The sequence below is a fragment of the Sander vitreus genome, unplaced genomic scaffold, assembly GCF_031162955.1.
Source record: "Sander vitreus isolate 19-12246 unplaced genomic scaffold, sanVit1 ctg325_0, whole genome shotgun sequence".
NCBI classification, from domain to species: domain Eukaryota; kingdom Metazoa; phylum Chordata; class Actinopteri; order Perciformes; family Percidae; genus Sander; species Sander vitreus.
Genome location: NW_027595471.1, coordinates 116,954 through 130,127, shown reverse-complemented (window position 1 = coordinate 130,127; position 13,174 = coordinate 116,954). Strand labels below are relative to the sequence as shown.

Genomic DNA, 13,174 nt, shown 5'->3' with positions numbered 1-13,174 from the left:
GTCTGTCTGTCTGTCTGTCTGTCTATCTTTCTGTCTATCTGTCTATCTGTCTATCTATCTATATATATATATGTCTGTCTGTCTGTCTGTGTGTGTGTCTGTCTGTCTGTATGTCTGTCTGTCTGTCTGTGTGTCTGTCTGTCTGTCTGTCTGTGTGTCTGTCTGTCTGTCTGTGTGTCTGTCTATCTTTCTGTCTGTCTGTCTGTCTGTCTGTGTGTCTGTGTGTCCGTCTGTCTGTCTGTCTGTGTGTCTGTCTGTCTGTGTCTGTCTGTCCGTCTATCTGTGTGTCTGTCTGTCTGTCTGTCTGTCGGTGTGTCTGTCTGTCTGTGTGTGTGTCCGTCTGTCTGTCTGTCTGTCTGTGTGTCTGTCTGTCTGTGTGTCTGTCTGTCTGTCTGTCTGTGTGTCTGTCTATCTGTCTGTGTGTCCGTCTATCTGTCTGTGTCTCTCTGTGTCCGTCTGTCTGTCTATCTGTGTGTCTATCTGTGTGTCTGTCTGTATGTCTGTGTGTCTGTCTGTCTGTCTATCTGTGTGTCTGTCTGTCCGTCTCTCTGTCTATCTGTGTGTCCGTCTGTCTGTCTGTCTGTCTGTCTGTCTGTCTGTGTGTCTATCTGTGTGTCTGTCTATCTGTGTGTCTGTCTGTGTGTCCGTCTGTCTGTCTGTCTGTCTGTCTGTCTGTCTATTTGTCTGTCTGTCTGTCTGTCTGTCTGTCTGTCTGTCTGTGTGTCCGTCTGTCTGTCTATCTGTGTGTCCGTCTGTCTGTCTGTGTATCTGTGTGTCTGTCTGTCTGTCTGTCTATCTGTGTGTGTTTCTGTCTGTCTGTCTGTCTATCTGTGTGTCCGTCTGTCTGTCTGTCTATCTGTGTGTCTGTCTGTCTGTCTGTCTATCTGTGTGTCTGTCTGTCTGTCTGTCTATCTGTGTGTCCATCTGTCTGTCTGTCTGTCTATGTGTGTGTCCATCTGTCTGTGTGTCTGTCCATCTGTCTGTCTGTCTGTCTATCTGTGTGTCCATCTGTCTGTGTGTCTGTCCATCTGTCTGTCTATCTGTGTGTCCATCTGTCTGTCTATCTATGTGTCCATCTGTCTGTGTGTCCATCTGTCTGTCTGTGTGTCCATCTGTCTATCTGTGTGTCCATCTGTCTGTCTGTCTGTCTGTCTGTCTATCTGTGTGTCCATCTGGCCGTCTATCTGTGTGTCTGTCTGTCTGTCTGTGTGTGTGTCCATCTGTCTGTCTGTCTGTCTATCTGTGTGTCCATCTGTCTGTGTGTCTGTCCATCTGTGTGTCCATCTGTCTGTCTATCTGTGTGTCCAACTGTCTGTCTGTCTGTCTGTCTGTCTGTCTGTGTGTCCATCTGTCTGTCTGTCGGTCTGTCTGTCTGTGTGTCCATCTGTCTGTCTGTCTGTCTTTCACCTTGGACCCTGTTTCCCTGAGCACTGGTGTCTGAGTGACTCATGTGAACCAAAATCTTTCACATCTTATGAAATCTTTTGAACCAGAAAGTTTCACAACGAGTCGACTTTCCCAACTTCAGCACTGAAGTCTGAGTTCAGCGGATCAGGAATCCAAACACCCACAGTCTCCAAATACGACTACCTGCATCTAGTTCAACGTCATTACAATATTTATTTATAACAAATCTGAATTCACATTTTCTTCTCAAAATAACTCTGTTTGTAACACCGTGACAGTGAACGCGCTTGACTCCAGGCTCGCTCCCCACACGGTCGTCATGAGCTCTTATTGGCCGAGAGGATTACACCCAGGGGGGAGGATCCGGTACGCATGCGCAGTGCGAGAGGGCGTGTGTGCGTGTTTGTAAAGTTTGGGGGAAAGCGGAGAGTCAGAGAGGAAATGTTTGATCAAAGTTTGTATTTAATTACTTGAGAGATACTCTTTATTTTCTGCAAACACAGACAGCGAGACAGACAGAGAGCGAGACAGACAGGTAAAGTGTCTCATAGAAAGACGGAGCTCGAAGCGCCGACATCCAGGCGGAGACACCGGGAGGTCGCAGCTCTCTAAGCCGGGCCAAGGAGCGCGACCGCAGGCATGAAGGTGCAGTTCGCCCCGCTGAACATCCCGCTACGGAGGAGACTTCAGACCGCCGCCACGCTGCAGTGGGTCTTCTCCTTCCTGGCTTTAGGTATTATACACCCGTGTGTCTGCACACCTGTCTGTCTGTCTGAACACCTGTCTGTCTGTCTGTCTGTCTGTCTGTCTGACAGACATAAAGAGAGTAAAAGTGTGCTACTAGAAAATGACTTTGGTAGAAGTTAAAGTCTGTTAAAATATGACTTAGAGTATCTGATATTTACTTAACTGAAGTATTAAAAGTAACTTTCTGATATTAAATGTACTTAATGATTAGAAGTTAAAGTTAAAAAAACCTTTGATTGGTGATAGTAAAGTATAATATTCAGGGTTTCCTTCCTATGGGAGTAACTTTCTGACAACATTTCTGATCTCTCTTGTCTATGGGTTTCTTTCAACCAAATAGTCCCAAAATAACATGGATGGTTCAACGCAGCGCTCCTCGCAATTAAAATGTTTAAAAAATCGTCAAAGAATGTCGACTAAAATGACATAAAAGTGACAAAAACATTGAAAGAAGCGACTAAAGGCATTGAAAGCCTAGAAAACAGCAGAATACAGCTTTGACAAAAGCGTCAACCAAACACTAACAGCACTAACAATGTTTGAAAAAGCCACAAAAACGTTAAAACCCGTCAAAAAAGCATCAAAAAAAGGTGTTTCCATCCAATAGATGATTCCGAATCACTCCACCGGTCTCCTTTTGTTTTCACATTTCTTCCTCTTTATCACTCAGACTTCAGTGTGGTGAGTGTTGGTCTTCTCCACCAAATAATGAGCTGTCCTTACCACCAAGCATAGACAGCACAGCAAAAATCAAACCAACTTCAACTCTGAGCGGTACTTGAAGCAGCCGTCAGGCTACAAACCAAAGACCACTGAATGAATGACTGATTGACTGACTGATTGAATGAATGAATGAATGAATGACTGACTGACTGACTGACTAATAGGCTCTTATACACCAGCTGGTTGATTATTGCCCTAATCAGCTAGTTGATTACTGCCCTAATCAGCTGGTTGATTACTGCCCTAATCAGCTGGTTGATTACTGCCCTAATCAGCTGGTTGTCAGGCGGCTGGGACCATACGCCACTCATCAAGATCAATCAACACTAATAGTCAGTTTACAACGGGTCTACTGTGACTATCACTGCATTTATGCACAATTTATCAAAATAAAAGTTAATATCAAAATCATAATTTTGGCTCCTAAACATCAAACTCAGTCTGACATCAACAAACACTCAAACACATGTCGGTCTGTCTGTCTGTTTGAACACCTGTCTGTTTGTCTGACTGAGCCCCTATCTGTCTGTCTGAGCCCCTGTCTGTCTGTCTGACCCCCAGATGATGGGCCCTGATTGGTCAGTAGTTGCAGATGTTTCTACGGTAACCTGGACAGTGATGACAGTGTCTCTGAGGACATTGACCTCTGTGTTGGGTCAACATGGCTCTTATCAAACACCAACGATGTGAACAAACATGTTTGGAATTGGTCCAGGATTAAGCAAGGACTCTGGAACCAGGACGGGATTTCTGTCTGTGGTGACCTGTGTCCCACATGACTAACCCAGTCCTGTGTCCCACATTAATAACCCAGTCCTGTGTTCCACATGACTACCAGTCCTGTGTTCCACATGACTAACCCAGTCCTGTGTCCCACATGACTAACCCAGTCCTGTGTCCCACATGACTAACCCAGTCCTGTGTCCCACATGACTAACCCAGTCCTGTGTCCCACATGACTAACCCAGTCCTGTGTCCCACATGACTAACCCAGTCCTGTGTCCCACATGACTAACCCAGTCCTGTGTCCCACATTAATAACCCAGTCCTGTGTTCCACATGACTACCAGTCCTGTGTTCCACATGACTAACCCAGTCCTGTGTCCCACATGACTAACCCAGTCCTGTGTCCCACATGACTAACCCAGTCCTGTGTCCCACATGACTAACCCAGTCCTGTGTCCCACATGACTAACCTAGCCCTGTGTCCCACATTAATAACCCAGTCCTGTGTTCCACATTACTAACCAAGGGTTGTACTTAGTGTCTTCATTAATCAGAGGTGTGTTTTGGGCCTAACATGCAATCAACCAATCGGAGATCATCTCCCATTCCCTTTAAAAGCCAGGCGTGTTTGGACCTTGGAGCATTGCTGTTATGATGGAGGATATGCACCGTAATATTTTTATTTGTAATCTGAACACACCTCCCTGTAAGACCAGCACGCCCAGAATGCACCTGAACACACCTCCCTGTAGGACCAGAATGCACCTGAACACACCTCCCTGTAAGACCAGAATGCACCTGAACACACCTCTCTGTAAGACCAGAATGCACCTGAACACACCTTCCTGTAAGACCAGCCATGGCCACAGATGGGTGCAGGTGCATTTGTGACGTGGGCGCTGAACGGGAAACTGACAACTGGGTCGGTCTTAAACTAGCAAAGACACTTGGGTTGGGCTCTGAGCTGCGCCGCGATAGAGATAGGGTCCTAAGTGTTTATATCTGACAGATTATAGCTGCCTGTGTGTTTCTCTGTCTGTCTATCTCTCTAACCTGTCTGTATGCCTGTCTGTCTCTCAGCCCAGTGCTGTCTGGCGGCCTTTGTCCTTCTGGCTCTCTCTGATTGGTGGATGGCGGCCGTGCTGTATGCTGGTTGGCTGTGGCTAGACGGGGACACGCCCAGCTCCGGGGGTCGGAGGTCCCAGTGGGTCCGCAGCTGGAACATCTGGAAACATTACAGAGACTACTTCCCCATCACGGTGTGTACTCTTTTTTTTACTCGGATGGTAAGACAGGCAGGCATGACAGGCAGGCAGGCAGGCAGACAGACAGGCAGACAGACTGTGAAGGTAAATATAGTGCAAAAAGTGAGAGCTTGTAGAACAAAAAAATCTGAACTTTTATGTTAAAATTTGCACTAAAATAGTCACACACCTGTATTCTGAATGTGAAGTCACAGAAAAAATATTCACTAATGTGTAGATTGATATTTACATGAACACAACGACAGCTGCACACTTGAAATGCAACATTTACTCGGATACTTCTTTTTTACTCTGGTTCATTTTCCATCACAACCACAACGGTCCGTCCATCACAACCGCTCACCGCCAGGGCTTCAGTCGGACTGTTAAAAAGTGTGACGATAATTAAAAGGTATTTATTTAGGAGCAGGCTTGCTGGTTAGTTAGCTAACGCTAGTTTGCTATTCCACCTAGCTTCCATGCTACATAAATGGTCAGAGTGTCCCTCATCTAGCGATAGAAACCCTGGTTTCCCTGTTCTGTTGGCTCAGAGCTCCACAGCCGTAGTCCACAGGTACTAAGTAGTTTAGCACCAAATGTATCGCAAGACGTGCTGCAAAAGTCGGGGCGCAGATTCGCCACATCGTGATGAGACAGAGTAATATATGTGACGTTATATATGTGACGTTATATATGTGACGTTATATATGTGACAGATTCTCTTGGTGATGAGAGAGTAATGTATGTGACGTTATATATGTGACGTTATATATGTGACGTTATATATTTGACGTTATATATGTGACGTTATATGTGACAGATTCTCTTGGTGATGAGACAGAGTAATATATGTGACGTTATATATGTGACGTTATATATGTGACGTTATATATGTGACAGATTCTCTTGGTGATGAGAGAGTAATGTATGTGACGTTATATATGTGACGTAATATATGTGACAGATTCCAGAGGTTGTAATCACTGAGTTGTGGTTGTGATGGAAAATGAACCAGAGTAAAAAAGAAGTATCCGAGTAAATGTTGCATTACAAGTGTGCAGCTGTCGTTGTGTTCATGTAAATATCAATCTACACATTAGTGAATATTTTTTCTGTGACTTCACATTCAGAATACAGGTGTGTGACTATTTTAGTGCAAATTTTAACATAAAAGTTCAGATTTTTTGTTCTCACATTGTATTCTACCAGCTCTCACCTTTTGCACCATATTTACCTTCATAACAGACCCCCTCCTCCTCCTCCCCCAAACTGCACCACAGCTCAGCACAGGGGGACAGGTCACAATGCACATAGAAACTAATGATAATTTATAAAACTCAAGGAACCATAATTCCTGATCAAGCTCGGTTGAGGAGTATGTTTCAGAGATCAGGCTGATTATTCTGTATTATTGATTATTGATTGATTTGTGTCTGCAGCTCGTTAAAACTGTCGATCTGGATCCAACAAGAAACTACATCTTTGGATTTCATCCACACGGTGAGACACACACCTGTCTGTCTGTCTAACCTGTCTGTCTAACCACCTGTCTGACCACCTCTCTGTATGTCCAGGCGTGCTGGTTGCCGGGGCGTTTGGGAACTTCTGTACGGAGGCTACAGGTTTCTCTCGTCTGTTTCCTGGACTCCGCTCTCACCTGCTGATGCTGCCGTTCTGGTTCAGAGTCCCTCTGTTCAGAGATTACATCATGTTAGGAGGTACACCTGTCTGACTGTCTGTCTCTCTCCTGTCTGACTGTCTGTCTCTCTCTGACCTGTCTGTCTGTCAGGCCTGGTGTCCAGCTGTATGTCCAGCCTGTCTCTCTCTGACCTGTCTGTCTCTCAGGCCTGGTGTCCAGCTGTAAGTCCAGCCTGTCTCTCTCTCTGACCTTTTTGTGTGACCTGTCTGTCTGTCAGGCCTGGTGTCCAGCTGTATGTCCAGCCTGTCTCTCTCTCTGACTTGTCTGTCTGACCTGTCTGTCCCTCAGGCCTGGTGTCCAGCTGTAAGTCCATCCTGTCTCTCTCTGACCTCTGTGTGTGACCTGTCTGTCTCTCAGGCCTGGTGTCCAGCTGTAAGTCCAGCCTGTCTCTCTCTCTGACCTTTTTGTGTGACCTGTCTGTCCCTCAGGCCTGGTGTCCAGCTGTCTGTCCCTCAGGCCTGGTGTCCAGCTGTAAGTCCAGCCTGTCTCTCTCTGACCTGTCTGTCTGACCTGTCTGTCCCTCAGGCCTGGTGTCCAGCTGTAAGTCCATCCTGTCTCTCTCTCTGACCTGTCTGTCTCTCAGGCCTGGTGTCCAGCTGTATGTCCAGCCTGTCTCTCTCTGACCTGTCTGTCTGACCTGTCTGTCCCTCAGGCCTGGTGTCCAGCTGTAAGTCCATCCTGTCTCTCTCTCTGACCTTTTTGTGTAACCTGTCTGTCCCTCAGGCCTGGTGTCCAGCTGTATGTCCAGCCTGTCTCTCTCTGACCTGTCTCTCTCAGGCCTGTTGTCCAGCTGTAAGTCCAGCATGTCTCTCTCTGACCTGTCTCTCTCTGACCTGTCTGTCTCTCAGGCCTGGTGTCCAGCTGTAAGTCCAGCCTGTCTCACCTCTCCAGTCGTCCTGGAGGGGGTAACGTGGCGGTCCTAGCGGTGGGAGGAGCTCCGGAGGCTCTGGACGCTCGTCCTGGAGCGCTAACGCTGCAGGTTCATTCTTTTATTTATATATATATATATATATATATATATATATATATATATATATTTTCACGCTGACATGTTGCTGCAGGCATGGATGAAACAAGTTGGTAACACTGCAGGATTATTATTTCATATATTATATATAGACAGACAGACAGACAGTTAGTTCTTCCTGTGAATGGGCCATCATCTCTGTGATTCAGGGTTGATTTGGCTGCGTTGGTGATTATTAATGACATCATATGTGTGGGATAATAATCAGTAAATGTGAGTCAGATATAGACGTTACTTCACAGATGTGGGGGAGTGTTAGAGGTCAAAGAGAATAAGTTTTCCTGAACATTTTGTTTGTTTTTTGTTTCAGATCAAAAACAGGAAGGGCTTCATCAAACTGGCTCTGAAACACGGGTGGGTGGAGCTTCAGCAGGAAGGGGCGGGGCTTAGCAGAGAACAACATCTGGATTCTGACTCACTGTGTGTGTGTGTGTGTGTGCGTGTGCGTGTGCGTGTGCAGAGCTCAGCTGGTTCCGGTCTTTTCTTTCGGGGAAAACGAGTTGTTTGATCAGATGGAGAATCCGTCGGGCTCGTCTCTCAGGAAGCTGCAGGTCAGAACACACAGACAGAGAGCAATATGTATGTATGTATATATATATATATATATATATATATATATATATATATATATATATATCTCTATCTATCTATCGACCACTAGACACATGGAATCAGTTACTGAGTTAAATGTAAAATGACCAATAAGGAAAGTGTTTTAATATGTAAATAATGAACAGTTCTTCAGTTTGATGTGTTGGAGACATCTAGTGGTGCTTATAGAGTACTGCCGTTAATATAATATAGACATATAAAATATAATTATCATCTCTCATTTCCTCTTGCTTTTTCTAATAACTGTTGGATCGTTTTCATGTTTCAGCAACATTACATATTAGAGAGCAGTTAGAAAGTAAAGGTAAAATAGAATAAGGCAGATATGAAATAGAAGAATAAAAGTGACATTGCACTGCAAGATATGAACCATGACTTTAATAAATACTAGTGGCTGAATGCTAATGATTGGTGTAAGAAATGTTAAGAAATCTGAAATAATGCATTGTATGTCTCCATTACAGTTACTGAGTACCTGAACTACCCACACTCTTCTATCTATCTATCTATCTATCTATCTATCTACAGTGGTGTGAAAAAAGTGTTTGCCCCCTTCCTCATTTCCTGTTCCTTTGCATGTTTGTCACACTTAAGTGTTTGAACATCAAACCAATTTAAACAAAAGTCAAGGACAACACAAGTAAACACAAAATGCAATTTGTAAATGAAGGTGTTTATTATTAAAGGAGAAAAAAAATCCAAACCATCATGGCCCTGTGTGAAAAAAGTGATTGCCCCCCCCTTGTTAAAACATACTATAACTGTGGTTGTCCACACCTGAGTTCAATTTCTCTAGCCACACCCAGGCCTGATTATTGCCACACCTGTTCACAATCAAGGCATCACTTAAATAGGAGCTGCTTGACACAGTAAGGTCCACCAGAAGATCCTTAAAAGCTACACATCATGCCGAGACCCAAAGAAATTCAGGAACAATTGAGAAAGAAAGTAATTGAGATCTATCAGTCTGGAAAGGGTTATAAAGCCATTTCCAAAGCTTTGGGAATCAGCGAACCACAGTGAGAGCCATTATCCACAAATGGCGAAGACATGGAACAGTGGTGAACCTTCCCAGGAGTGGCCGGCCGCCCAAAATTACCCCAAGAGCGCAGCGACGACTCATCAAGAGGTCACAAAGACCCCACAACAACGTCCAAGAACTGCAGGCCTCACTTGCCTCAGTTAAGGTCAGCGTTCATGCCTCCACCATCAGGAAAAGACTGGGCAAAAATGGCCTGCATGGCAGAGTTCCAAGGAGAAAACCACTGCTGAGCAAAAAGAACATCAAAGCTTGTCTCAATTTCTCCAGAACACATCTTGATGATCCCCAAGACTTTTGGGACAACATTCTGTGGACCGATGAGACAAAAGTGGAACTCTTTGGAAGGTGTGTGTCCAAGTATATCTGGCGTAGAAGGAACACTGCATTTCATAAAAGAACATTATACCAACTGTAAAATATGGTGGTGGTAGTGTGATGGTCTGGGGCTGTTTTGCTGCTTCAGGACCTGGAAGACTTGCCGTGATAAAAGGAACTATGAATTCTGCTGTCTACCAAGAGATCCTGAAGGAGAATGTCCGACCATCTGTTCGTGTACTCAAGCTGAAACGAACTTGGGTTCTGCAGCAGGACAATGATCCTAAACACACCAGCAAGTCCACCACCGAATGGCTGAAGAAAAAACTAAATGAAGACTTTGGAGTGGCCTAGCCAAAGTCCTGACCTGAATCCTATTGAGATGTTGTGGTATGACCTTAAAAAGGCCGTTCATGCTCGAAAAACCCTCTAATGTAACTGAATTAGGACAATTCTGCAAAGATGAGTGGGCCAAAAATTCCTCCAGGGCGCTGTAAAAGCCTCATTGCACGTTATCGCAAGCGGCTTGGTTGCAGTTGTTGCTGCTAAGGGTGGCCCAACCAGTTATTAGGTTTAGGGGGGCAATCACTTTTTCACACAGGGCCATGATGGTTTTGGATTTTTTTCACCTTTAATAATTAACACCTTCATTTACAAATTGCATTTTGTGTTTACTTGTGTTGTCCTTGACTATTGTTTAAATTGGTTTGATGTTCAGAAACACTTAAGTGTGACAAACATGCAAAGGAACAGGAAATGAGGAAGGGCAAACACTTTTTCACACTACTCTATCTATCTATCTATCTATATCTATATCATATATATATATATATATATATATATATATAAGGTGCCTTGTTTCTAGTTGAGCATCTAAACTTAGTGAAAGGTACCAGCTGGGGGGGGGGGGCTAAGAGATGGGGGTGTCTCCACCTATACACAACCATATCAGGCCTGGGTTGGATTCTGTTGCTGATTTGGGGTATATATAATCTATATCCTCCAATCTGAGTTTTCTGTTGCACCACTATCTTACAGCTGCTCTGTGTGGAGCTTAGCCCCGCCCACAATGATTCTGATTGGTTTAAAGAAATGCCAATAAACCAGAGCACGTTGTCCTCCCATCCCAGAATACTATGTGGACTAGTCAGACCTTCCTTCAGCGTACTTTGGAGGAGGGTCTGGCAACGCGAGACTAGGGTGTATATATAAAGTATATAAGGGATGTGAACAAGTCCATAATAGAGCTATAAGGTATTTTAATAAGTACACCCTAACCCTTGGTTGGCAGTATCTATGTGCAGATTATGGAACAGAGTTTGGGATATGAGATTATTATTATTATTATTATTATTATTATGTAAGAACATGTTAATATGGGACATGCATACATGCAACATACATGTTGTTGTGTCTCCACAGAACCGGCTGCAAAGCATCATGGGAGTAGCGATGCCTCTGTTTCACGCAAGAGGAGTTTTCCAGTACAGCTTTGGCTTGATGCCCTACAGGAAGCCCATCCACACCGTCGGTACGGTAGCCCAGCGGTAACCTAGTGTTAGCCTAGTGTTAGCCTAGCATTGGCCTAGTGTTAGCCTAGCATTGGCCTAGCGTTAGCCTATTGTAATAGTCTAGTTTAAACAGGTAGCTAGCTACAAGTAATACACAAACGGGAGAAATAGTTAGCTACTAGTACTGACGTGTGTGTCTGTGTGTCCAGTTGGGTCTCCGGTCCCCGTGGTCCAGACTCCGTCTCCTAGCAACGAGGACATTGAGAGTCTCCATCAAGTTTACCTCCAGAGTCTGACTGAACTGTTCGAGACGCACAAACACCGCTACGGCCTGGAGGAGCACCAGCACCTCACCTTCACATGATGCTAACAGGAGGCTAACAGGAGGCTAACAGGAGGCTAACAGGAGGCTAACAGGAGGCTAACAGGAGGCTAACAGGAAGCTGAGAGAGTTTGTTCTGTTGGTTCATCTGATTGTTTTATTAAGGAAATACATAAATAATAAAATAACTTTATTTAACCTAAACGTCTTACAGTCGGCTGATTTTAGAGTTGTCACCGAGGCAACAGTCTCCTAGCCTCGTGAGCCCGTCCTGATCTGGCGAGCTCCAGTTCTCCACTCCCAGATCAGTCTGGCATCTTGAGACAGAGAACATTTGGACCAATCAGCGTTGGTTTTGAGGAAGGTTTAGGTGTGACGCAACGAGAAGCGGCTGTTCAGTCTAAACAACGTGACGGCTTCCGCGGATGAGATGAACGAAAGCACTGACAACATTGGTTGTGTTCAGAGTTTACTAAAAAGGTTTTTAACACCTCACGTAGCTCTTGTTGTTACCGGCCGCTACCACCTCGGCAGTCACAAGGAGTCCATATCGAAACAAGGAGCCCCAGATTTAGGATATCTTGGTCACCGGTGGAGTTAAGGTGTAGAGCTCCTGGTGATACTTGGACCAAAGTCTCATGTTGTGTCGAGCCTTCTTAGTGTTTAAAAATAGATATTTTGAGGCTTGAATAGATGGACCAGAATACGGTCCATCTTAAAAGTGGCGTTTCCGTCCTAAATATGCTTTTAAACTAAAGTTTGACTCAATTCTCATTCACAGAAAGACCCTAGGTTGCATTTTGGCGAGAGTTATACTTTAAACCAGAAATATCTGTGCTATTGCTCTTTTCAAAGACACCAGACTCCATTGACAAAAAGGTAATTTTAACGTTAACGCAGCCAGGTTATTGTATTGCTTTGGTGTAAGGTTTTGAGTTTGCTTTTGAGTGTGGACACAGTTGTTGTGGTCATCAGGCAGCTTGTTCCAGAGAGCAGGACCACAGTAACTGATGCCCCTTCACCAGATCTGGATCTGTTTCTGGGTACAGCTAGAAGACGTTAAAAATAATTCTAAAACTGCTAGAAGGCCTCTGCCTGATGACCTGAGAAGCCTGATGGGGTTGTGATCAGTGAGCAAGTCTGATGTACTAAGGAGCTAAACCTAGCTAATACTACTGTATATAAATGTATAATGTAGTACTTTTTTTTTTACAGTGTTTAATGTAATTGAGTATAGTTGATTTTTCAGGTTTCAGGCACAATAGAGCTGTCCTGAGGCTCAGTCTTTTTCTCCTGCCAGACCATAAATCACCATGTGTACCAAGGCGTGCCAGCAAAGCTTGGCCTTTTGAAAAGGGCCATATTAAATCTGCCCTGGGATTTCTCTGTGACTGGGATTTGACTGGGATTTATCTGTGACTGGGATTTCTGGATTTCTCTGTGACTGGGATTTGACTGGGATTTCTCTGTGACTGGGATTCTGGAGGAGTGTAGCAGGCTTTAACGGTGGCCTTCCAGACAATTCTGGAGGTAAGCTTTTGATCCGCTTTGTCACATTTGTTACGCATTTTCTCATATTTTTGCAATAATATACTGTATTATGAAAGGATATTTTTGGGTGTGTTGTAAATTAAAATATATATTTGTTTACATTCCTATCACATTGTGATTGTAAATATGTGGTTACTTTAAAGTTATGTGACTTGCAAAACTTGACAGAATGTAAATTTCTCTGTGGACACATGATGTATTGAAACTAAAACCTTTCCATGTAGTGTTTCCTCGTATACAGCGTGCTT

The 13,174-nt window shown here is 44.3% G+C and overlaps 1 protein-coding gene across 1 annotated transcript; it reads left to right on the top strand.

Moving 5' to 3' along the window:
- The first annotated feature begins 1,781 nt into the window (after positions 1–1,781).
- Positions 1,782–13,033, top strand: mogat3a (monoacylglycerol O-acyltransferase 3a). Its single transcript, XM_078244889.1, has 9 exons — positions 1,782–2,140; positions 4,684–4,862; positions 6,287–6,347; positions 6,422–6,565; positions 7,395–7,525; positions 7,884–7,927; positions 8,034–8,124; positions 10,965–11,073; positions 11,263–13,033. The coding sequence occupies exons 1-9, from the start codon at positions 2,047–2,049 to the stop codon at positions 11,415–11,417; spliced, it is 1,008 nt and encodes a 335-aa protein (XP_078101015.1). The 5' UTR covers positions 1,782–2,046; the 3' UTR covers positions 11,418–13,033.
- Positions 13,034–13,174: the final 141 nt, after the last annotated feature.

Coding starts and splice junctions, on each gene's coding strand:
- mogat3a (XM_078244889.1), top strand. CDS start 2,047: ATGAAGGTGCAGTTCGCCCCGCTGAACATCCCGCTACGGAGGAGACTT. Junction 6,348..6,421: donor CTTTGGATTTCATCCACACG/GTGAGACACACA, acceptor CTGTATGTCCAG/GCGTGCTGGTTGCCGGGGCG. Junction 7,928..8,033: donor AAACTGGCTCTGAAACACGG/GTGGGTGGAGCT, acceptor GTGCGTGTGCAG/AGCTCAGCTGGTTCCGGTCT.